This window comes from Pelmatolapia mariae, linkage group LG4, assembly GCF_036321145.2.
Source record: "Pelmatolapia mariae isolate MD_Pm_ZW linkage group LG4, Pm_UMD_F_2, whole genome shotgun sequence".
Classification (NCBI taxonomy): domain Eukaryota; kingdom Metazoa; phylum Chordata; class Actinopteri; order Cichliformes; family Cichlidae; genus Pelmatolapia; species Pelmatolapia mariae.
This window is the reverse complement of record NC_086230.1, coordinates 5,882,070-5,909,280: the sequence shown is the minus strand read 5'-3', so window position 1 is coordinate 5,909,280 and position 27,211 is coordinate 5,882,070. Positions and strand designations below refer to the sequence as shown.

The window sequence follows — 27,211 nt, the reverse complement described above, 5'->3', positions numbered from 1 at the left end:
AAGTCTTGCTTTTGTAGCCTTTGCCAGCTTCATGCCTCTTTTAAGGTCCTCTAAAAGTTTTGAGGAATGATTGAGGAACAGTTCACACCAGCCAACCTTTTTTAAAGATGATAAGACTAGTAAACAGATTTTTTTATGGCTTTACTAATAGGGGGAGGGGGGGCTCTATAACCAACAATTGCAGTCTCCTTAATAGGAGCACCTCACTCCCAGAATCTTTTGGAGAAATCACTCGCACAAAGTTTTTCTTCCCTGCTTTTGTCTGTAAATGTGACTTAGACTTAAGGTCAAAGATTAAGAGTGGAAAGCCTGTTAATTAAATCCTTGTATAACAACCTTTTTCTTGCAACTTTAAGACAGGCCGTCTTTCCCGCAGACTCCGATATCATGCCAGCTTATAAGGTTTACACTCACATTCCCAGAATTCATGAAATATGCTTTTCATCTTCACATTTCATTGACTAATTTATTTCTCTTCAGAAGTTTCCTTGAACTCTTTGATCCTCTGAAGTCACACAATATGAATATATGTAACGTACATAAGAATTCTAACCTCTAAGCTGTCATGTAGTTGCACAAGGACCACCAACCACCCAAAGCACAGGTGCAAACAATAACCCACATGTACAGAGGCTGCTGGAAATCACAAAAGTAAAGTCTGCTCCACAGGGAGCATACTTATTCAGTCAATCCTCTTGTACTACTGAAGCGAAGAAGAAAAAAAAGTAGATCCATTCTGATTCTGTATAATTTCATGCGATAATGTATAATAAACATATAAAAGTGAACGAACAATGTTGTTCCTGAGTTAAGTGGTTTACAGGAAGTCGTTTGCATCTTCATCACAGACGTGATTTGCAACATAGCTTTGGTTGTGATGTAACAGTTATCTTGTAAGGCTCCAAAAAGCGTATTTCCTGACAGTGATGCATCCAAAAATTCCTTGTGACTGTTTTGGTCGTTAGCAGACTAGCACACTCAACTATGGTTTCTGTGGAAAATGTCAATTTGTCTGAAACCACACGCAACTACTGTGAAAAGTGTGACCCAAACCATTAGCCATCAAGTAAAAGTTGGATCTTTTGAATTGCACTGGTTCCAGCAGTAAGGCCCACCTTTTATTAAATGTGAACATTCCAGTTTTAGTGTGCAGGAAGAGCCCAATTAAAGACATGTCTAGGTTCAAAGACTGTTGTGATTTTGCAATTTCAATACATACAATTCATAATCCAGATTTTTAATTAAGCACCCCTACACCACAAGCTACCACTATGGAAAACACTACATTTGCCCCGATTAATTTGGCTGAGGCTAGCATATTAAATCAGGAAAAAAAAAAAAAACATGAACCAAATACAAAGTTTACAGGTAGAAATAAATGCTGATTCTGTTTATTTATCCATAACATGAATAATGAATATTGCATACATCTATTTCTTTTCTGATATAATCCATTAAAGATTAGTCCTGAACATTCATAGTCCTGCCTAACCAATCCCCCTTTGTTAGCTGATTTGTGTTCAACAAGGCCTCTGAGGGAAACTATACAATGGTGACGAGGAATAATCATATTCCTGACAATAAGGACACCACTCAAAACCCAGGGGAGCTGCCGAGTCACGGATTTAAACCAATCACTGGCCGAATCCAGCAGTACATCAAAAGACATCGTCTTAGAGGAAATATGCTTTGAATTGTGTTCACTTCCATGTGGGGGGTGACACAAACAACAAGACTGAGGCAGAGATAATAAAGTTAGTTACCGGACATGCTCTTCACTGAGCACTGGCTGTTCTTTCTCTTTCTTTTCGGCACATCTGGCCATCTGGGAGGGTGGAAGGAAAAGAAAAGACATAAGTGATTAAAAAAAAGATAACATTATAGCAACTTCAGGGGAAAAAAAATCATTAATAAGATTTCTTTTTCCAATCCAGATAATGCAAAGACAGATTTCTGTTTTAATTATTTTATTAACTACAGTAATAAAAAATGCCCACTATAATTTTCCAGCTAAAAATAAGACATAAGATAACACTGCTAGAAAAACTGGTAGAGAAACGTGGAAACTATGCTGCATTTTAGATATTTAAAGGAATCCTCTCCATAAATATGTTGGTCTGCAGTCATAGCACAGACTTACATTTTACATTTGGTTTGTTGGGTAACCAGTCTGACACTTGACATTATATAAGAGCTATTAGTTTGTCATGAAAATATTTTTAATTTCTAAGATCTTTCAAGATCTCAGTGTCTCCTTGTCTTGCAATATGTTCAACATGTGGTCCCAAAATGAGTTCCTGTAAAAAATTTGCTAAAGTCATGGTTTGAGCGTGGTGCCAATTAGCAATCCAAACCACCACAATATGCATGGTAAACAAAAACAGCATAATCCAGTCTCTTCAAACACCACTTTAGCCTCGTCTATGATTACAGCAGAAACAGGCTGGTATATTTGAATCTTGTTATTTCGCTGCACTATTGAGTTTGTTTGGCAAATAGACTTTGTTTAGAGCCCGTTTCCTTTTTGTTGCTAGGCAAAATTCTTACCTCGTTTAACCTTACTCGACGAACTATGCTACCCAAGCTAGCTTGAGTAGTGTTAGTCGATAATGGCACAGCTCAAACACTTGACCATACATGGTAATGACCGGTTTAAAAACAAACAAGTAAAATAATAGGATAAGAACAGGATAGTTTACAAATTATCGAGTGTAGTCGTGTCATTTATGTCGGGCTCTAATGTCAGTTTGTACTGTAAGCATTCTGCACATGTTAGCATACTATGAATGGCTGGATGGATAGATGGACAAATGAACTGATGGGCAACAAAGTTTAACTTCAACACTTTTGGGGGATTACTGACAAACTCTGGTCACTGATTCAAAACTGAATCATACCAATGCTTCCCATGCATGGACATGAAGGCTACTCCACTCTGTCCTCTACATTTAAAGACTGCACATGCACAATTCATCCCCACCTTCTGTCTCTTTCTATAATTTTGTATCCTTCTCCTTTATCACGCTCACATGACAAATTCTGTTATTTGCAGCAGATTTGGATTACCACACTCTCTCCACCCCCCCCCCCAATATCTATCCACATGTTTGGCTGTTTGCTCCACACCCCTCCCATTTTCTCTGTGTCTCTTTAAAAGCTCCGTCTCTCTCTCCAAACCACCGCCACTTTGTCGACTCACAGCTACTGCTATATTCCCTCGATCCTCCCAGTGATTTCTGTCTTTCCCTCCGCTCCACCTCTTTCCTCTTCTCCTCCCTCAACTTCCATCAACACTATTAGGTAACACCACTGTCGTCCCTCCTTCCCCTCTTTCCCCCTGCTCACTGGCTGTCAAATCCACTTTGCTCTTCCAACCTAAAAAAAAAAAGAAAAAAAAAATCCTCTGACATCTCTTTCTCAGTTCTTGCTGCTCTTCACGGTCCATGAAACATATTATCTTTAATGCAGTGCACATGGTGAGGCAGTAACATGGTGGGAAACTGTCTGCTCTGGTAGTTGATCAATGTAAACTGAACTGGAGTTTATGTCAGTATTGACAGCTCTTGTATACATTTTCTACAATGTGAAGGAACAACTCAAATGTGCAAGATGGTGAGGTTTGGAAAAATTTCCAGAGAATGATTTAGCGCTACTTGAAATCCAAATCCAACTTAAAAAATGACAATCCACAGGGTAGAGGAAGTTTACGTCTTTTGAAAACTGCAATCATAAAGCTGCAACCATCTATTCCTGACCGCCATGGGGGCAGCAGAACAGAACAGGCTGAAGAAGTCCAGCCCTCAGTGGTCCCCATGGTGGTTATAAAGAAGAAGGGTGAACAATTAACAGTTTTGTATTTATACATTTATTTTTTAGCAAGTCTGAGAAGAGGACGTTATAAATATCAGTGCCAACAGTAGCTAGCTAACAGCTGTTATAGGTGTTGTGGTGTCTGCCATTTATCAATGACAAAAAAGCCTGATATGTTGTGAATCTCAGTAAGCTGCAAATCTATGCAAAAGGTGACTGCTAGAGCAAACAATCAGTCATATATGAAAATTATCAGAGCACAAATCTTTGCGTTTGATTTGAGACAACAAGAACAACACGACCAATAGCGTAGTACGGCTAGCAGAGAAGGCCTTGTATTTGTAAACTTGTGTTTTTGACGCTGTTTAGTGATAGTATGTAGGCATGTTGTGATACCAGAAATTCAGTAGTCAGTACCAAAATCATTCTTAATATCTATTTTCATACCAAACCAATGTATCCTGCCTGACAGGGTGGTAGCAGGATGTTACTTTGAAATGGGAACATTTATTTTGTTGACAGACAATAAACCGGTAACGTGCATTTTTGGATAATTTTACGATAAAAAGAAATGCACAGATTATTTTACATGTTGAGCTGAAACTCAGTCAGCTTGAGTCTTTACAATGGATCTCTTGCAGGTGCGTCAGTAAATTGAAAATGAGCCTTAATTGCTCTGAAAAGCAGGGCAGCATTTTTGCATATTGTCTTTTGCAAATCAAATATCACCATACCCAACTTTGACTGCCATTCTTATCAATGAGTTGGGACAGAGATACTGCGACAGTTGGACTTGCCCATCTTCCAGTGACAGTAGTTTTCACTGTGTGTGGGTGTACACAACTTTCTTATAGATGTCCCCTGGAGTTTTGAGGATTTCCTGCCCTGGCTTTTGGTCTCAAAACGTATTGTAATGATCGGTTCTTGTGACACCCCTAATGGGCTTGTTTAAACCATTACCATCTTTGTTAGATTTTAAACACTATAACTACCTAATTAATTAATTGATAGCTTTGTGAGTTAGTTGAACAAGCAGTCTTAGGCTGATTTGTTAATGTTACTACTCTTGTAACAAGCTACTTGGCATCCATGCTAAGGCAGCTTTAAATAGAACCTTTGCCTTAATGAGATTCCCTTTGACAAAGAAATAAATAGAAACTATCCAAAGTGCATTTCTGTTAAAATATAACATACATTTTGTGATAATGGAAACAATTATGTGGTTGCAAAGACAGACACAGGAGCTGGTCTAGAGCTCTGTCCTGGGGGCATCAGTTGAATGATTTGGATGTGGTACATGCACTCACAACAGATTTATTGTTAAGCTAGCAAGGCTTACAGAATCACTAACATCCATTAACAACTGAGAGCACTTCCTACAAAACAACAAAAAAGAAATAAAGACACATCTACAGTCAGCTGACTGCTAGGCTATAGATCTTCTTACTGCACTGAAAGAACTGTATTCATTTTGTTTCCCTAATAAATCATTTTAAACAACATGACAGCAATAAATTTGTTGCAAAAGAATCGTGTGGATAAGACGAGGATTTGAGGCTTTCTTTGAAGATTTCAGACATTTCATCAGATGAAAGTAAATTAATGCAATCAGCCCTTGGAAATCCAATTTCTGGACTACTGTTATGAATTCGTGACTAATAAACTGGTTTACAGATAGAGAAGACCATAAACAGGACTAGACGGTATCCCTCAACACACACAGACATCTCATACTTTATCTGTTATGAGCATGTGGCAGGGGGCACAGATGCCAGCAGAGCACACACCCACTTCCAACAGACATGCACGCAATCGCAGAGAAATGCATTCCCGCAACCACACCAACCTGTTGATGCAGTACGGCTGTAAGATATGCATGTTGCTCCTTTTGAAGGAATATCAGCAGGAGATAATGCAGCCCAGCAGCACGATCTGCTGATCCAGCCTCCCAGGAAGTTACTGCACGTGTCCCACTCAGCCTGGTTCACATGAACACAAGCTGTGCTTGCAGACCTCAAATCCCCGACTGTCAGCCTCCCACTGAACTCAGCAACGAGTTGATCCCAGACAAATGCAAAAGAACTGAGCTTGAGTTGCTGCAATCAACTGAAACAGACTTCACTAGTAGCTCTGTGCCTCAGACTGGCTGCTGGGAGGAACGGCCACTCTGTTTATTTCCCTCCGCCACCCTCCCTCCCTCTTGCTCTCCCTTCTTTCTAGTTGCTCTCGTCCAGCCTCCCCTCCCACCCTCCATGTCTGCACGGCATGGTGTAGTTCCTCCCCCCTAAGTGTCATGCTCTCTGTCATCACAACACAACTCGTCATGCCCAGGTTTACCTTGTACAACCTCTCTCTGTCTCTTTAACTTCCTGTCCTTGCTTTATTATACACGTTACATGTTTCTTCAGCGCGACTTTCCCTCTTCTCCCTCTCCGGCTCTGGCACCTGTCGCTCCTGCTGATATTTTTACATTTGACTCCTGTCACTTTTCTGGTGCATGACCTCTTTGCTAGCATCCTTCTACTTTGCCCTTTTCATTTCGTTCCCCAAGAGGAAAAAAAAAATAACTGTTGCCTCTCTGGATCCAAACTCACTTAAGCTTTAATGCTAACTTGATTACATAACAGCAGTCTGATGCAGTCTCCCTAGTAGAGCCAAGCGAAGTCTTATGAGGACACAGAGATGCTAGATATCTCATCAATTGAATTAGACTTGTCTGTGATCTCTTTTTGCTCCTTGTGAAATCATAAGTTGTAGCTGGTTCAAATTTACCTCGGAGGGTGTAGCTGAATGATCCCAAGCAGGGTTCATCTGAGGCAGAAGAGCCAAACAACAAGCTCCACAACAAATGATAAACACAGAAGTAACGCTTTCATTTGCTCATTATTTCTTCTTGCTGTTTTCCCAGTTTCACTTCCAGTAGCTTTAACATTAAAGGCCGACCATGAAAGGGAATGACTTATAAACTGACTTTGCCTTTCCAACTGATGGACTGGTTTGACTTTAGAGATGCAGAACTATAACTGACAGCATGCAAATTTATTTGTCAAACTTTTATTTAAATGAATATTCTGTTTATGTTCAAAATAAAATATTGTCATTTAATATCTTGCATTTTCATACAGGACCTTCTGACGCCACAGGTTACTGTAGAGTTACTGTACGTCCCACTTTAACCAACATCCACGACTCTGTCATTCTCAAAAACACAAACTGCTTACATAATAATGACATGACTTTATTTGTTGTTCCGTTTATTTCTTCTTCTTCTTTGAATTATGAACATAAAAATGTACCATCAGATTCCGAACCACCATGCAGTACCATCTGGAAACCATCTGATTGGCAACAGCTTTATTTTTCACCACAACAATGATCCCAAACACACTTTCAATGCAGTAAAAGCACACCTGGATAGTGCTCCAGTGCGTGTGTTTTTTTGCCCTCCATAGAGCCTGGAGCACAACATTATTCAAGCAGTGTGGAGAAAGGACCACGAAGGTGGCCAACATCCAGAGAAGAGCTTTGGATGCCTTTCTAGAAGCCTGTCAAACTTTTCCTGAAGAGTACTTAAAGAAAGCTGCCTAAGAGAGTTCCCGCTAATTTAAATAAAAATAATGATAAAGATGGCTTTTCTTTTGGCTTATACATGTTTCCATTTATGTTTGCTATTGTGGCAATAAATCACAGCACCTGTTTTTATATGAGAGTGCAAAATAATATGCACTCCTAGCATGTCATCCGCAGTAAAGGCTAAACATATTAGACACATCTACGACTGATCAGCTCTGGTGCCTTTTATTGACAGCAGCAGTTAAACTTAAAAAAAAAAGCAACTAAGCATGAAGTTTTTATATGAACCGATGTCAACATTTTGATAATGTGCACAACAGCTTGCTTTGACATTTTAGCGTAGCAAAATTAGGTAATTTCCATTAAACAAAACAAATCAGTGTTTGGCAAATGAGAATGCTGAAGTAATGATAGGTCCAGATAAAGAAGTCAGGGGACTACCAGAGTGATGACATTTATCCTGAGGAGATCATGTGTGTCTTCAATAAAATTTATTATGGTCTGCTTTAAGCTATTATTTTTCAAGACATTTCAGGCTCGCTGGTTTCACCAAAGGGAAATGTCAGGGAAATGTCAACCTCAAAGTGATAAGACTTAATATTCTGGAGAATGTAAATGCCAAAATTTCATGGCAATTCACCCAATAGTTGGAAAGACATATGAGAGATCAGGGTAAAAGTGGTCGACTGACTTGTAGATCTATACAACCACATCACTAAAATTAAGAGGGAGATGTCCAACTCCAAGTGGAACTAATTGTTTTTTCTTGATTTACTATAAAGTAAATGGTGATTCTGGGTATGAGACAAGCAGAAACTTGTGGCCTGAAACATGAAGCCAATGGAGACAAAAACTGCATACCGTCCACTGGCTAATAGAGTTCTTATAATGTTGAATTTTACACTGCTAAAAAGCATGTGCATACCCTAGTTTAGTTAGTGCTATAGCTAATTTCCAGCTCTTCGAATACTGTACGTTAGGTACAAGAAGTTCCTCTGAACTACACATTTCCGTCACGTCTGCCATGTTCAAATCAAATCAATTTATTTATATAGCACTTTTCACAGGATAAAAACCACAAAGTGCTTCACAGTAATATAAAACAGAAATACATAAAATACATTAATAATCAAACATACAGCACAAATCTAATTAAAAGCCAATCTAAATAAATGAGTCTTAAGCTGCTTTTTAAAAGAATAAATACAGTCAAGGCAATGTAATGATGGAGGGAGAGCATTCCACAACCTGGGGGCTACCGCTCTAAAAGATCTATCACCTCTGGTCTTAAAACGAGTTCGTGGGACTACCAACAGCCTTTGATTAGATGATCTCAGGCTGCGAGAGGGAGCGTGGGGTTCTAAAAGATCAGAAATGTAGGCAGGGGCATCACAATTCAAAGCTTTAAAAGTCAGTACCAAGATTTTAAAATGAATTCTAAAATGTACTGGAAGCCAGTGTAATGAACGTAACACTGGTGTAATGTGCTCTCTTTTTCGTGTCTTAGTTAAAAGCCTTGCAGCAGCATTCTGGACTAACTGGAGACGGTTTTCCTTTTGCTCATGCTATGTGTGTTTTTGCCTTGCACACATGCAGCCTATAGATGCATCTTGCTGGCCTGTAACTACAGTATGGTCTCTTTTTTACAGGCAACAAGATGTCAAGTTCCTTGTAAATGCTGGCAGTAATCTCAGTCATGCTGCAGTCTCCAAATCTTGTTTTTTCATTGAATGACTGTAGCTGTAAATAGACTGATGGACTGTTAAACGGACTAATACAACCACGGCTTGTATTCACAAAGCGTCCTTGTACTAAGATTAACTCCTCACGATGAAATTCTTAGAAAAGTCTTAGAATTATGACATTTGCTAGGAAGAGAGTTAAAACTAAATCCTGATAAAATAAATAAAGCAATCAACAAGGGTTATATCCAAAAAATGTTAGCCCTTAGGACAGCTGATGAGGTGAAAAACTGTTTCACGAAGCTTAAGACTTGTTAAAAAGAGGGAGAAACAACGGCAACATAATTGTAGTCCTGATGTGGCACACTGAAATGAAAGGACATCACCTTCTTCCTCCTGGTGAGCAAACAGAATATTTGCTTGTTCAGTTTGCAAAATCCAATAATGCAATTAATTAATCTTTTTCAGTTTAAGAAGATCCAATCATCACTAACCCATTCCTGCCAGACAATCTGCACTTTGTGTTACCCTGAACAATAAAACAGCATCCAAAAACAACAAGGCGGTACACATAATATGCACTCTTTTTAATAAAATAACCCCCACCAGAAAGGAGGGAATGCTGCAGAGCCACAAAACTACCAATGAAATTAAGTAGTTAATGCAATTTATGCCTCAAATGGATTTGCTTGAGAGGAAAAAAATACTAATCTATTAAACATTTATTATTAGCTTAACTGCAGTGGCAAGAGTGGATACGAGGACATCAGTGCTGGCACAGAGGGTACACTGTACTACACAGAGAAGTCCTTGATGTACACAAGAGCAAAAACTCCCATGCTTTTCTTTACAAGGTGAGGAAGAAATGTCCATAAAGAATTGCAAAAGTCACTACAGTTCAGGTAGCGTTATATTTGCTCCCCACTTTACTGTTCATCTTTCTTTCTCTCTTAAAAACAGTTCTTCAATGATTCTGCGTTCAAATGATGCATAAAATGTAACTTTTATTGAATAGAATATTTCAGTTTATATCTATCTTGCGTCGTGTCTTTTTGTCTGTCATTGCTCTCCTTTAGTTCCCCACCTCTGCTAACGTCTTTCTTTTTACTGACAATGTCACCCTTTTTGTTAGGCTCCAACAAACCACTGACAGTTTTAGCAACACCTCAAGGTAAATTCCACAGCGTCAGCTATCTGTCAGCTGCGTCACTGACTTGAAGAGCTGGAAACAGCATTGAAAATGTTTTTATAGAACTGTGGTGATACTTGTACATTTAGTTTATTGTTGACAGAGCAGTTGTTCAGTTTTATGTCTGAATCTGCTGTTAGACACACTAGGTAACCCGCCTGACGCAAGAATGTGTTGCTACAGTATGCATCTGCCCACCCTGATAACTTTTTAAAAAGCCTTCATGGTTCCGTAAGTGTCATTGTCTCTGCAGCATTAAAAAATGATGCAGAGGTCTGACCTCTGTGACTGTGGAAGAGTCATACAGTTGCTTTCCTCTGGTGGTTACACAAAAAAACACACACAGATAGAGGCAGTGTTATGTCACTATCAGTGCTGGGTACTCATGTTGCAGTGCTGGTGTCCTTCCTAATAATTTCCTAGAGGACTGATAACTGCCACACTAAGGACTACATATTTACTTGTATAAAATAAGCAAGCATAACTGAATCTTGAGATATAGTCTAGTCTCCTTCTCCATGGACGTACTGCTTCTTGGCTGTTCATCTTGTAGCCTCATCTCAGTGATCACTGCTGCTGTGGTGTAGATCAGCTGGTTGGTTTCGGTGATGGTAGCAAGTAGGAATTGCCCATAATGTTCCATTCACACCTTCTAGTAGACCTTCAGGGGATACTTCACGTAGCCTTGGTAATCAGTCACGGAGGGTCCAGGTTTCCAGCTTCGCCATGATCCTATTTCTGAGATCAGTTGCTTTCATACGCAAGGCCTTCAACGCCCCAGTTTGGTACCCAATCTGGGGCGGGGATGAAGGTATCTAACAGTTTAGGTTTTTCTTGACAGATGTTGTATTGCAATTTCTAAAATGGAAAACCAATGAGCAGTTCATTCCATTCATTCATTCATTTTGACTGTTTATTATTGCTAATTAATAAGTCAAAAGTATTTCTTAGTATTTCTCCGATAATTCAATGGACTAATCGATAGAATACTCAATTACTAAAAATAATCGATAGCTGCAGCCCTACTTGAAACTATTAAAAGCTACCGATTCGCTGACAGAAACCCACTCGACAGCTGTAACATGTATGAAAGACACTTAAAGGCAAGCACATGTACGCCTTTATAAATGATGCTTCAATTTTCCAGCTACGAGTCCAGCAGTAGCTTTTTGGACCAACTGCAATTGAGATAATAGTGCCTTGCCCACTCCATGGTATAAACAAATTGCATTAATCCAGTCTGGATGTGATGAAATGAATCACCTCCTCAAAATGAATAAAGCTTGACTTTAGCGAAGACTCTTAACTGAAAGAAGCTAGTTTTGTTGATGATTTAATCTGCTAATCTAATTTCAGAGTGGAATCAAAGATTATAACAAAGTTCTTTACATGAGTTTTGCAATACGACATCAGAGATTTAAGGCACACATTAATATTTGTGATATGAGCTAGTTGGCAGTGTGCAAGGTTAAAAACCAGAATTTCAGTTTTGTTTTCAGTAAGGGTGGGGACATTCTGTGAAGGCCAAGATTAAACATCAAACATTTTAAAGAATTAACTGAGAAATCTGTCTGGTTTCAGAAGTTAGTTGGGTGTCACCTCAAAACAAGTGATAGGTATTATTAGGCTTTTTGAATTAACCCCCCCCCCCCACAATGTGTCCCAAAATGGACCTGTGATACACCACAGGTCAAAGCAGCTGATTTAGAACGTCTGATACTGACAGAAAAGGACTTGTTAGTCAGATATGACCTGAACCAATTTACTGTAGTACCACGGACACCGATGTAATGTTTGAAATGGGAAATCAATATTTTATGATGCACAGTGTCAAATGCAATTTTAGTTTCGTTTGAAACAGAGATGATCAAAACACAGTGGTAAACGAAGACAGATTAAATAGTACAAAATTAAGGAGTGGAGTCCTAGTTCTGAGTATGACAACTTTATCCATAACACAGGTTAGAAAAGTATAGTCCAGTCCATTTCACATACTTGGGTCAATTACTTTTCACAGTGTTATCAGTTCTGTCACTAGTTAGCTAACGTAAACTAATGTAAGTCTATTAGTCAACCAACCAACCAACCAACCCGGTGACGTAATGTTCTGTACTGGCACAAGATGGTGTTAGACATGTTCTTAAAACTTAAAGTTTAAACATTTATTTCTTAAACCCAGCTTCACAGACAGTATTACATTTATGTGAGTTAAGAGTAGGGCTCCATAATGTAAATTAGACTTTATACATGTAGTGTTTAATGACAGAGAAGGCTACACCTATGGCTTGGTTTGGGTGTAGCTGCTGCTACTGGCAGATTACAGTGCCAAAGCTGCCGCTAGATACGCCTGCCGTAAAACTATTATTATACCAAACATTTTTACTGAGAATGCCAAATCCAAAATTCCATCCAAGTAACTCAGATGAACTCTTCAAAACTGTTGGTATCAAAGCATTTCAACAATAAAAAAGAGGCAGCAAAAGTAAAACACTGGAAGCATGCTGGGATAAATCCTTTGCTGTCCAAAAGGAAAACAAAAGCAGATGAATGTGAAAAACAAAGGCCATCTGGAATAATGTGCTCTAAATAGAAGAGACAAAGACGGTTGTTTGCCAGAGTAATAATAGACAAATTTGGTGTAGACAAAACCATCCCCTTTTAGAATAACCTCAAGAACCTCAACAATGAAACACCAGGGTGCATGTGTTTCTGAAAGAAATAGGACCAACTATCAGAACTTCAATGTCCAAATGTTTACAGTCATGATTTTTCAATAAATAGCAGTGGAACGGTCAGATATTGTGTTGTTGTTTATGGAAATTTTCACAGAATCTATCAATTTAAATCTACAGTAGACAGGAAGGTAGGTGGTGGGTGGCAGATTGATCTGAATAGATTGCACTGGTCAATCTCAATCGCCTTTAAAACAATCCATAAGGAAATAGCTTATGGAACATTTAAGCTCTCCTGGGGGAATTGTATCCCAGAGATCTGAAGAATCAATACCAAAGCTGTGGCCCAATCCATCACCGAGACCTTTTCATGGTGGTTTCTGATTTAATCTGTATATTTGATATAAATGGTGATGACTTGAGAGTTCATTGTAAACTCAAGTCATTTTTTTAAAGAACAGCATGCTACTGTTTTTTTGTTGTTTTTTTAACATGTGAATTTCACTCTACTCAAGATGTGGACCAATAATCCTGTGGCAACAGTTGAATACTGTCTTCTGCGGCTCTGGTGGAACGTCCCCTAAAGACAAATGCTGAAGCGTGGAGGTTAAGAGAAGCGACTCTGTCGTAGAAGACAGCGAGTGAATGTTCTCCAGTTGTAGAGTGGACTGAAATGCTCAAGGCCTGAGTAAAGCTTGCTGAGCTGACTCAGATAACAAATTCACAGCTGTGCCTTCAGTTCCTGAGTGCAGATCTTATAACATGTTCTAAGTATTGTTAACACCCTGGAACTTCAAAGCGCTAATTTTCTCTTTCTGCCTCTGTCAATATAGGAATGCTCGTAATCCGGCACCACCTGCTAAGTCTTACTGATGTTAAGAGGGAGGTCATATGGGTGTCACTGCTGCGACATCTCTCTTTATGTTTGCCCTACAGGCTGTTGATCTGTCTTCTGTTCTTCACAGTGACGCTGCAAACTGCACAGTTTGATTTTGACACAGGATGTCATATGATAGATAACTTTCGTGCTAAAATTAAATTACAGGTAGGGCTGCCATGACTAGTCGACTAGTCACGATTACGCCGACTATCAAAATTGTTGACGACTAATTTAATAGTTGACGAGTTGTTTGAAGCTTTGTAAGATCCAGAAAGACGCAGGAATAGGTAGTAGGATTTAAGAGTGTAATAACGGACTGAAACAGAAGATGGCAGAAATGCATCTACAAGGATGCCAGCTGCCGTTAAACGCCAAAGAAGAAGAAGCAGCAATCTCCGGTATCGTAGCTGTGACCAAATTCAGGGGCCTCATTCTTCAGAGGCCACATTAATAGGCCGATTACATGACAGCGACGCGGCTGTCCAAGTTCGAAGACTCCTCCAAATGCGGCCGACAAATGCGTCCTCCTTCTCCCTAGATTTGAAGGATGGGTCGGGTGTATCCTTCGTGGCCCAACCTATCCCAGAATTCAGTGGTTGATTCTGTTTCTTGTTTTAAACTCTGTTATTTTAGTGTAAGAACAACTATTTTATTTTATTTTATTTATTTATTTTTGCTTTTATTGTTTATTTTATTTTCATTTGCTGAACACGGGACAGACTTGACTGGGGAAAAGAAAGGGGAGAAAGAAAGAGGGAAAGAAAAAGAGCGGGGAAGAGGGCCGGTGATAAAGGGCAAAAACCAAAAACCAACAAAACAAACAGACAAAAAATACATATATCAATCACTTGGATCACCTGTTGAGAAAGAAAAAAGAGAAAACAAGCAAAAAAAGAGAGCAATATAATAAACAACATCATCGCGATGATCTATGGGAATATAACAGTAAATACTAAATATTAAATATTATTGTGCAGCACGTAGGATCGACAGCGCACAGTGTGCTTTGAGGTAGCAGCCAAAAAGGGTGTAGTTTGTTTGTGTGAGCACCCGTGTGTATACCTGTGAGCGTGAGCGCGCTTGTATTTAAAAGGTTACTTCATGTAATGATCTGCTAGAGGGTGTGGGGGGCAATAGCCCCGTCCTCCCGGACATGAAGCAGGTATGGAGGAGATCAAGGCTCCAGACATCCAGAGGCCCCAAGAGCAACTATTTTAAACAACTGCGCGCACATGCACTACAAAATTACAAAAAGCTCAATCTTTTACTAAAATATGAAGGAAGCTGTAAAGAGCCATGCAGTTTGATATAAACGTCAGGATAAAAAAAAAAATACTCATCAATGATTAAAACAGGAAAAGAGCATTTTTTAAAGGAGAAATGTGTTCAGAAACCAGAGATTCCACTGACTAAAAAGATACACACATAAAAGAGTAGAAAAACTAAATCTAGTGCAGTCTTTCATGTCCAAACAAGCTGCACAGAAATGTTCTTTAAGTCTGACTGAATAGCAATCGCAAGAGCACAGAGCAAGTGCCACCATCAATGCTCTTTTCTAGCAATAGTACCCAGAGAACTGTGCTATGTCTTTGGAGCTGAAAAGCTTTGTGATCTGAAGGACATGAGCTCCTCTCAGCAGAAATGATTCTCTTCAAAACAGTGTGTCGTGACGATGTGCCTGCATTCAGCTATGATAAACTACAGCAAAAATACTGACACCAATTAAATATCATATGTAGAAATAGGGCTGCTCAATTAATCGAATTTTAATCGTGATTACGATCTGGGCTTTCAACGATCTTTAAAAATGACTGAGCCGATTATTAGCTCCTCCTCTCGCGCTGCTCCGTGTGGCAAATCGAGCGCACCTCTCTGCGTTTCGAACACGCGTCACAACAATTAAGAGGACCCAAGGGAAGCTCGGAAAGCTCGGAAAGCTAAGCAGAAGTTATTTGGTGAGGAGAGGATAATGGCTGCTGAAGAAAGAATGCCGTTGGTTGAAAAGAGAGGTAAAACGACTTCAGTGGTGTGGAAACATTTTGGGTTCGCGGAGTCAGACGTGGATCAAGTAGACATAGTGTGGAAACTTTGCTACGGTGTCGTAGCTGCACCACAGAGCAACACTACAAATTTATTCAATCATTTGAAGACCGCTCACAAAGTGACATACGATCAAACAATGAAGGAACATAGAGAAAAAACTCTTTACAACACCTGCTTCATCCTCACAGACTTCCATTCACGCTACCCTGTACAACGTGACTAAATATCCCACCAGCTCCCAGAGACACAAGGAGATAACAAACGCGGTAACGTTTTCCTCGCCAAAGACCACTGCTCAATTAACACAGTGAACAACCAGTATTATGCAGTATTTTGAAGTTCACTAAACATAGATGTTTACATTTTTCATTTATTTTTTATATTGCAAACATTTGCACTGTTATCAGTATTTGCACACTATTTTATATAATTTTTTGACATCTTTAAAGCCATTATTCAATATATTGTTACTGTTAAATAAATATCGTCAAATAATCGAGATCTCAATTTCAGTGAAAATAATCGTGATTATCATTTTTGCCATAATCGAGCAGCCCTATGTAGAAATCCACCTTTTTACATTTTACACAAACAGGAACATCATGGTGGTTCGCCCAATGGGAACCACAGTTGGACAAAAATGTTTTGCCAGTGACTCAATGAGACTCTTGGGATGTATCAGTACAGGTAAAATATTTAATGCACTCTGTTTTAATTTGTTCTGCTCTGGGTCTAATACACCAAAGACTGTTTAAAACAGATGCAGGTACCACTCTGAAATATAACTGTGATCCAACGTCTTTGCATCTCAGAGACTTTGGAGGTTGAACCTTTAAACACCTCTAAACGAAGCATGGTTTTAATGCAGTCATTCATCCTTTGTGCTGACGTTTCAAAGGCATTTCAAGTGGGGGAAGTGTAACACTGAATGAGTGGTGAGTCATCTCCAGTCAGTGTCAATCAACTCATTTCATACACTGGAGCTGATTTCTCCGCCATCATTGCCATTAGTTTTTTCTGCTTACAAATTCTCAATTCCCACATTGTTTTCTGATGAGTTGTGTGTGGAAAAAAAGACCAAACAAAACTATTTTATTATCTCTGCATTCCAAAGACTTCCACGTGTCTCAGCTATTCAAGGCTCCACTGCCACTTTGACTTATAGGCACCAATAAACTAAAGTGAAAAACTTGAGGGAAATGACTGCAAAGGTTCAAAAAATTGGAACCTGCCTTCACTGCAATTCCTGTTCCAATATGCAATATGCACAGAGACACAATTTTCCGTCATAACCAGCTCTCCCAGTGTAATCCGTTAACACAGATGATAGGAGTGGTCAAAATCAGCCAGCTCGATTACTCAGTAGCTTAGGAAGAGCTACGTCAAAGAAAGCAGACAGCACGTGTTACGATATCTCAGCGTCCCAGACATCTTAAATCACTGCCTTCTATTCTTATTTTCAACTTTTACTCATAAATGATGAAAGCTGAACTGAAGTGGGCTCGATAAGGAGTTTAAAAGAATTTACTTTTGATATTGGAGTCAGTATCTATGAAATGCCAATCCACCCCCCCAGCCAACTAGCTGAGAGCGATATGAAAGCACTGATCTCAGTTCTGCATTACAAACATACGAGGTTATTCTAAGCACAGAAGTAAAAAGAAAAGCACAGAAAATCTTGTAATCACACAAACTTCTGCATGCAAACTTCTTCAAACACACATCCAATCACTCAGTTGCAATTCTGCTTTGTAGACATTAATTGAATTGCTCTGATAAAAGCTAACTGCCTCCTGAAACATTCAAAGGCTTTGCACTGCGGTTAATTTTGAGACATACACACAAACAAATTGGTACACATACACACACCAAATTCTATTTCAGCACCCCGACTCCAGGCTATGCGAAGCCGTGTGTGTGTGTGAGCACTTGTATCAAGAACACGCCGTGACTCAGACAGCAGAGGGGAGGGGTCAGGGCATGAGGCAGCACTCACAGGAACACGTGCATGCCCAATGATACTCTGAGAATCACACGTGCGCATGCGCAAAAACAACACAAAGCGACAATCCCCTGTTGATGTCGCATATTGAGGCGTCCCAAACTGTCCTCTGCTTTCTGCGGCTCCATCTGCCCTCACTGCTCCTAATCCAGCTCTCTTCACTCCGCTAATCCCCACACAGACGCACACACGTGCGCTCGTACGAGGCATGCATGTAAACACACACACACGCCAACATGCATACATTATTCATACAGCTGGGTAGGTACATGGCACGTGCAACTTTTGAAAGTTAATCGGGTTACTTTTCTGGCTCGGAGTGGCGAGGAACTCTGCATGGCAATAAGCAGGATTTTCTTTTTTTTTGGAGACCTGTGTTTTCATTTCTGACCATCTTTATGCTGTTTATGACAGAGTTGTCTTTATTTATGTACAAAATCACACCTGTGTCGTCTTTGGTGGTGGTCTGGGTGAGTCCATGGTGTAAAGAGCTGGCAGCTCTGTTTAATATCCGGCTGATATTTTTTCCTGTTAGAGGAGGTAACCTGCTTAACCGTGCATATGACATCTGTTCACCTCGATGATAAATGCATTTCTTAGAATTTATAAACCCCTACTCTTTAATAACTCTGATTTGTCCCAGCAACATTTCTGCTCATGTGACTGGGATAAACAGAGACTCACAGCAGCTCTGTTTTGAGGCCTTTTTCCTTCTGGTTAATGGACGGCTCTCTGCTGTGCTCTGTGCAAGAGGAAATGCTGTGACACTGTTGTCTGGATGTTCTTCTATATGTCTGAGGAAATATAGGTAGCACTCCAAATACATAATTACAATTTCAAATATGTGAATGTGTAATGAAAGTACAGTGGTCCCTCGCTATAACGCGGTGCACCTTTCGCGGCCTCGCTGTTACGCAGATTTATTTTGTGTGCAATTTTGCATGCATTTTTAAAAAAAAATAAAAACAGATCGCTAGCAGTGTGACTCTGAAGTGCTGTACTAGGGCTGTTCGATATAACGATATATATCGGATGACGATATGAAAACGTCTATCGTTTCATTTTACATGATCGTTTATTTCATGGTGTCGCAAGATAAACTGTTTACGGCAATATTTTTTTCATCGTTTTGATGGTCACTGTAGAATTAATTTCTTAAAGTACTCTGTTCTTTCTCTTATATTTAATATAACCACACTGTGGACGGACCAGCGACTGCTTTTATGCGTTGTTGTTAGCAACAACGACGGTAAAACCATTGCGTGGCTCCGCCGTCCGCTTGCTTATTTTGCACATAGACCTTTCACAATAAAGCTGAAGATTCTTTTGAGATTTTTCAAAATAACCTGAATCACGTGTAATAGTATGCAGAGTGTTTACAGATGAGAAGCTGAAAAGAGCCGTCAGGTGCTAAAAAAAATAAACCTTAGAACAGGCTTTTCCCCGCAGCACGCCGTGTAATAAATACTTCATGCATCGGTCAAAACACTGGACTCCAGGTACACGACACCCAGCTGAAAACACTTCACGCAAGTCGAGCTGCCTGAGATTCACAGAATTTACAGTGCCTTTGTTTTCATATGCACGTGGCGGAAAAAGCATGGCGCCGACGGAGAATGAGAAGGGCAAAAGCGGATCGTTGAATGAAACGGATGAACCAGAATTGGTTTGTAAAAATGCTGCAACTTCAGTGGTGTGGAACTGGTTTAGCTTTCGTCCGTCAGATACACAACAAAGCACATTTTTGGTAGCGCATGCTAGTGGGCCGTCGTTATTACGTTTATTTTCGTTATTTTTTTTGGAAAATACGGCACACTTAAAATCAATCCTTTGATTTTTCTGAAAATCGACAGTGCCCCTTATAATCCCGTGGGCCTTAGGTATGAATTCTGGTTGTGTTTACTGACCTCGAAACGATTTTATGTGGTACACGGCGCTCGAAAATCTGTGAAATGTTTTAGTACGACTTTACTAAGCTACGAACCCGCACTGCTTGATGGACTGTCGGAGCATTACGGCTATCGTAGGCAGGAGCCTCGCGGAGTGATACGTACTGTGCTTCAACATAATATTACCGTATTGTGTGTGTATAACCTCTTTTTAAGTTTTGTGGATATTATACATGGTTATGCTGAGGATATGTCGGCCAATTCCCACTGGAAATGCCTTTTGGTTAAACTGTCAGCAAGGAATTTTCATTTGCACTGTTAAATTTTCATATAACTTTAATGCGGATAAAAAAACAGCTGCTTGTTTAACTGAAAATGCATTGATGTTTGGGTTTTTTTTGGCACTAATAAAGTTGTGGAGTTGTAAAGTGTTTTGTCTAGTGTCAATTATGTCGTCAGTCATATCGTTATTGCAAATTTTCAAATGTATATCGTGATAAATATTTTTGGTCATATCGCCCTGCTCTAGTAGAAATTACCGTATTTTAAGCGAAACAAAACAGTCAGATAAGTCAAACTTTACTCAACTCATTCTTCTTGCTTCCTCTACTTCCATACCATTGATTGATTAATGTTGAATTCTCTGGCAGCTGCTCTATTACGATGTTCTGGACCTGAAAACAAGGTTTGATCTTTGGTTTCATTCTATAATACTGGACTTCTTTTTCTACGAAGGTTTGAAATTTGAGAGTGTTTAAACAAGAGAGAAAAGTGTGAAAATGTTCACGCCTGTCTCTGGAAAGTGTATAAAGTGTGTAGTGAGGGGTTTTACAGCCTTAAAACATCGATAATAATTGTAAAAAAAAAAAAAGCTGGCTACTTTGCAGATTTCACCTATCGTGGGTTATTTTTGGAACGTAACTCCCGCGATAAACGAGGGACCACTGTAAACATACACTGTGCTTCTCATTGCCCCAGAAGCACCAAACAGGCTCTGCTGGAAACATCTGGCCGTGCTGAATCCAACAATTTATATGTGACTTTAAGGTATAGTCAGTGTTTCACATTAAAGAGTGTGTGATGTGGTCCGAGTAACATACACGGGTGCAAAAAGGTTGCATTTATCAAACGAGCCACGCCCTGATATTTAAAGGAACAGTGTGTAAAATTTCACCACTAGATATCAGCAGATCACAGAGTGCAGTCAGCTGAGTTCTGTTTTTACCATCTCCTGGTTCATGTGGAAAGTCATAGCTATGGATTTAGACTTAGACATCGTACAGTTGCTTGCACAATGAAATTAGGTAGCAAGACCACAAAGATGCAAAAGTAAAGAAAAGAATATACAAGTAAGAAAAGTAAGAACACTATGTACAGTATATACACGATGTTTGGGTTACAGGAAGCATGGGGTGTGTTCCAGGCATCATAATGAAATATAATAAATAATAAATAAGGGCAGAAGGGCTGTGGTCGTTAAGGATATGTTGAGGGATGGAAATTGCACATCTGCCGAAATATTGCACATAGCAAAATATTGCACGAAAGAAAGACAAAGAAACATAATAAATAGCAAATAGCAGCAACAGGATGATTGTGTGATTGAATGGTGGAGATCAGCTCACACTCTTAATTTGCATTTAGCTATGGATTGTCCGCTGTAGGACAAACAACTCTGGCTTGTGGTCAAGCTGTCCAGAAGGATCGCATGTCTAATCTGTTGACATTAAGTACAATATAAGAAATAAATAAGGATGTTTATGCACATTTTTGTGCATTAGAGCCCCGACTTTGCTCAGGAAGAGGCTGACATTTTATCCAGATGCCGGTTACTGCTGGATGACAAAACATAGTAGTTATGACCAGTGATGGGAATAATGGCGTTATAAGTAACGGCGTTACTTTTTTCAGTAACGAGTAATCTAACTAATTATTATTCCTATCGTTACAACTCCGTTACCGTTACTAATAAGAAAATGCGGTGCGGTCGCGTTACTATTTTTCAACAAACAGACGGTTGAAGCTGTGTTCATCTTACTGCATCTTATATCAGTTGCACGGAAGTAGCTGTAAGTAATCTGGGCGCTACAGCTTTAAGCAGCTGCGCGCAGACGGCAATCACTTTCTGGCAGATGATCACTTTTTGGTACAACACCTGGAGCTAAGGGGTAAAACAATCACATGACCACTTTAAGATGACAAAGCAACAAGGTGATATATACCAGTTTTTAATTGTGTTGATAGGCCACGTAAAACCAGAGTCATGATAAACAATATATATACGCGTGTTTTTTCCTCAATAGTTTCGTCACGTTTAACATCGAAGGACAACGCTAACAAGCACTCTCTGCTTATGACCAAAAAATAAAAAAACAAAACAAAAACAGCCTGACATTTAGTTGTTTAGGAAGAGGGGGAAGTTTTAGGAGTGACGGCGAGAGAGAGAGAGAGAGAGAGAGGGAGAGACATTTTTTAAAGTAACGCAATGGTTACTTTTCCTAGTAATTAATTACTTTTAGAATCTCGTAACTCAGTTACTAACTCAGTAACTTTTTTGAAGAAGTAACTAGTAACTATAATTAATTACTTTTTCAAAGTAACTTGCCCAACACCGGTTATGACCCTTCACATCTTGAGTCTGAAGGTGCACAAATTATTCGCCTCCTCGACACGTGAATGCCTTTAAGTTCTCTCCTCTACCTTTGTTGTACTGATTCTGGTCTTTAGCCACACACATAAAACATGATTAAGGACAATCAGTTCAGCTTGTATTCAAATGACGGGGCAACACGGTGGCTTCCACAAACCAGCGCCTGCTGTAATGTATTTATTATGGATTTATTTTAACTATCAGAATGCATCAGTTTGTTGGAAGCTGTAATGATGTATATATTGACTGACTACAATATCTTTTCTATTAAATAAAGCCCCTCAAACAAGATAGTTTAGTCAGCTCATGTCTCATTATTAAAAAAAGTAAAGATTTTGCTTTACGTGCAATAAAAATACAAGATATAAAAGTTTACCAATTTGAAGTTTGGATGTGATAATGGATGTGTCTGATTTGGAACATGTGTTTCACCTCTTTGGCCCACCGACAGGCTTAAACTAATCTCAATATGTGACAGCAGTTTCACATGAAAAGTTTCTCATTAAAAGAAAATATATTTGGCAACTAAAAGAAAAAAGGGGATACAGTGCAGCTTGTTGGAGGAACGTGCAATAATAGTGTTCTGCTAAATTTGCTGGTGATCATATATATAATATTGATTTCTATATGTGCCGACATAAAGCAAATCTCAATAAATTTACTTTTTCAGCTTTCTTGCAATTTCCGGAATCTCTACAAATAAAACCAGTGGAGACACATAAAACCAGTGGGTGTGACTAATAAAGCCCAGAGGGAAAGAAACTCCATGTGACTGTTGCTACATATGGCAAAATGCTTCACAATGAAAGCACTATGAAGAAAAGAACTGAGACATAATAATCACTTATTTATAAACAGTTACATGACTGTAGTATCCCAGAGGGGCGTGTGGGACAAGCTATGGATTCTTGTTGGTCCATGTTTATTTCATTTGTTTACAAACTTTGCCCCTTCTAAAGGTTCAGCTGGAGGTCCTCCTCACCGTCGTTTTGTTATACTTTTGTTAATTTAGTTTAGTTTTATTCAATTAATACACTCTTTGGGTCTCCGTACTCCAACATCCTCGCCACACAGCAGTGGGTTCAGTTTGCTGTGTCTTTAGTTTCTTCTTCATCAGGCCTGATGTGAGTCTCTGTGAATTTATCTCGTGAAGCGGTAAAAGCAGTATGTGCTGCGTGTGTGTGTGTGTGTGTGTGTGCAGCTGCACGTGCAGGAGGAACAGTGAGTACAGCAGGCAGCGTGACAGTGCTCAGCCGTCCCTTTTACCGCTCCTAAAATTCTGCTAAATTTATGGCATTCCTTCTCTTCATCCGCTGAGACAACAGCCTGTCTGAATCATTTGTTCAGCTTCTATTTTTCACTTCATACCTCAAATTATTTGAACTGGTAGCTAAAAAAAATGTGTTGCTGCAGCTCTTAATCTTTCATTAATCCATCCATCCATGCCTACAGCTCTGCTTTTATCTGTTGTCCCTGCCACACCATTAATCTTTGCTTTCCTTTCATGTTTACATCAAAAATGGACACACACACACACACACACACACAAAGCCAAAGGCAGATGTACACTCCATCACATTTTGTTTACCACACACACCAGACCCCTCTGTCTCACCCTTTCTCATCTCCCTCAGATGAGTTGCTATCCTGCTTGTTGGACATTGGCTCCATTCGGCCTCAGTCCCATCCAGCAGCCAATCACAGGACAGCGAGGCAGACGCTGAGCTCGCCAGCCTGCTCGGCGTTCACTGGCAGCCCGCTCAGTAGCTAACCATCCCAGACTGTAGGCAGCAGTTGGCTGGGAGGAGCGCAGTGGGCGGAGCAGAAAGCTGGAAGGGCAGAGAAACGATGCAGTGAGAAACAGGCAGTCACATGACGTGGATCATAAAATATTTCACTACATTTTTAATTCACAGCGTTACGTAATGACATATGTTGTGATTGTGATATTTCAGGTTCTTCTTTTGTTTCCAAACCAGATTTTTTCATTTGTTTTCAGCGCTGGATGTTTATCCAATCATGTGAATGAAAGGCTGGATTAAAAAATGTATTATTTTTTTCAATATCAAAGTCACAGTTATTTAAGGTAGCTGTAGTATTAATGTCTGTAGCGCTTAGCTAATTATATCTATAATCCAAAGTAATTCAAATCAAAATAATTAACTGTGACCGCAGCAGATCGCACAGGTTGGCCCGGCTGCAGTCACTCTCAGACAGATTGCTGAAGGTCTGCAAATAACTAACATCTACATTTATAAACACAGACAGAGGCAGCAAGCTGTAATCAGTCTGAGCCGATGAGCACAGCACGTCTAACACAAGTGGCTCAAACTTTTGTATCACGCTTATATTCCTATATGAAAGCAAGCTTGCCGTGTGCCCACATTTAATGCAAACTTGTGTATGCAGACAGCAATAGATTTGAATCCGATTTGTGATTTTCACACAGATTCCCACAAAGCGTCGTGTTAGATTTACGCACTTTTACCCCTTGAATCATTCTCTGAAGGAAACAAAAAGCAAATGCAGGAATGTCTGAGAAGAAATGAGGATAAAATGTGATTTTTGGCAGGACACACACACAAGCAGCCAAGACTGTGGGAGGAAAGTATCCCGAGAGAACTCGGGCAGGCACATGCAAACTGCAGCTCCACGCAGAAAGGCCCGGCCTGTGGATTCAAACTCAGACACTTGCTGCTGTGAGGCGACACTGCTAACCTCTACACTGCTGTATTTTACTTCATGTAGGTTTTTTTTTTTTCATCTTAAGAATAAAAACACAAAAATACTTATAATAACAATTATTTTTCCCATATTATTATTATTATGATTATTATTATTATTATGTAACAACAATAATCTTCCATGCATGAATCTGCCCAGCTCAGCAGCTCACCTCAGATTTTTGGAGGCTTTTAGGAGCTCAGCTTGTGAACAGGCTTCCGATGTAACGTTTGACTTTATTGATCAGACCCTCCGACCCAGTTTGTGGTTTAATTGCTTCATTACATTTTCAGGGGTGATTTCATGATGGCTTCTCTTGACTCCTATCAAGTATGTTTTTTAACTCAAATTCCAGGATGTGTATTAAAAAAAAAACAGAACACTGGTGAAAACTCTGCAGATCTTCACACCTGCATCGACTCGTGTGACAAAACAAGGTTTCAGGACAGTTAAGAATGCGTCCTCACTGTTGGTGCATCCAAATCAGAGGCAGCACTCAACTGTGAAGGCAGCCGCAGGTACTGCATCACTGGTTTTGGCGTACGTCGTAGCATGGGCGCAAGAGTCGAGTGAATGATGATGTAAAGGGTACTTGGTTCCAGAACAATGATGTAAGGGGAGCGCTGGCCAACGGGGGAGTTAGGAGGGAGGGGCAGTAGTACTTGGGGAGGGTACAGATTACTGCGTCCTAATCTGAGGCCGACTTCAGACTTCAGGGATTGTTTGCTCTTATAAAAACAACATCTGTGTTCTCACTACTATGTTAACGGCAGAAATCCTGCTTCTATTAGAGGAAACCGACTCCAGCCAAATCTAATTTACTATAAGCTACTTACAAGTCCTCTGAAAGGAATTTAGGCTAAATTGCACCCTCACAGAGCTACATTTAAACCCCGTTGAGCAAGAGCAGCAGACGAAACTTTCTCTACTTGTCTGCAGTTTTTACACTTTTTATCAGACTTCTTATTTACATTTTAAAGTGTGCAATTAAAACTCTGTTTGCGATCCTTGTTATAGCTTGTTAAAATCATCACACCTAAAAGACAGATCTGGATAATATAGATTATATACAGTTTGTGGATATCAGGCAGGATAAGAAAGGCTTTCATGCTCTGAACACATCAAATATCAACAACTGTTATTTCAGTAGCAATGCAGCAATTCAATGTTGTAAACACAAACTTGGTAATATTCTCAAATATGGTTGGTTTGCAGAAACCTAACAGCCATTTCATACATGTAACTTGCCTTACAGCAACACTGGTCCAGGGTTCAAATCCCTCGGCCGGCTGGTCTGGTCTGTGTGGGGTCTCTCTGGGCACCTCGGCTGCCCCCACAGCCCAAAGATATACATGTTAGGTTCGCTGGTGAGTCTAAATTTTGCCATGTGTGAATCACTGTGAGCATGAATGAATATGTCTCTTTGTGAGCTCTGTGACAGACTGGCACGTTCAGGGCATACCCAGCCCCAAACGACCCTGAACTGGATAAGTGGATCCATCACATACACCCATATCAGAGTCTGAAACCAGTTAAGCATAAGAACTGTGAGCATGTGGATTCCCCCAGGCATAAGTGCTGAATCCGATGCTATACGCCCTCTTCACATATGACTGGGTGACTTCCCAGACCAACAGCAGCATTGTACACTTAGCAGATGACACTACAGTCATTGTGCTGATCACTGACGGGGAGGAGATAGAAAACACTTGAGAAGTGGCAGGAGTGGTGTCAGGAAAATGATCTCTCCCTAAATGCAGGTAAGACCAGAGGCGGACACGGCAGCATACTTCAACATTCATAGATGAAAACTGTTAAAATAATCAGGATCTCACCAGATTTCACAACACCAACGAGCTTGTGAAGAAATCACAGCCATCTCACCTTCGAGTCAAATCAACCACAGCAACCTCAGATTTGGCATGTCGACTAAAATCCTCGACAACTTTCACAGATTCACAGTTCACAGCATCATCAGGCTCTCAATTAGTCTGCTGTTCAGGTTCACAAGGTCAGGTCTGTACAATTCATTTCTATGTTTTTGTTGCTAAAATTAGAAAGGTGTGAGGGGACGAGCAAAATGTTTTATCGTGCATT

The 27,211-nt window shown here is 39.8% G+C and overlaps 1 protein-coding gene across 6 annotated transcripts in view; it reads right to left on the bottom strand.

Annotated features, from left to right (window-relative positions):
• LOC134625868 (thyroid hormone receptor alpha) overlaps positions 1–27,211 on the bottom strand; it is a 125,342-nt gene that overhangs the window by 23,902 nt on the left and 74,229 nt on the right. For 4 of the 6 annotated variants that reach the window (XM_063471187.1, XM_063471184.1, XM_063471186.1 and 1 more), the window contains exons 4-5: positions 24,006–24,219; positions 1,764–1,825 (exon numbers count right to left, since the gene is read on the bottom strand). In XM_063471187.1, coding sequence (XP_063327257.1) covers positions 1,764–1,825; positions 24,006–24,061 — 118 coding nt within the window. In that variant the 5' untranslated portion in view covers positions 24,062–24,219. Of the gene's footprint in view, positions 1–1,763; positions 1,826–5,656; positions 5,989–24,005; positions 24,220–27,211 lie in introns of those variants that run through there. The other 2 variants (XM_063471188.1, XM_063471189.1) reach the window with 1 other exon arrangement.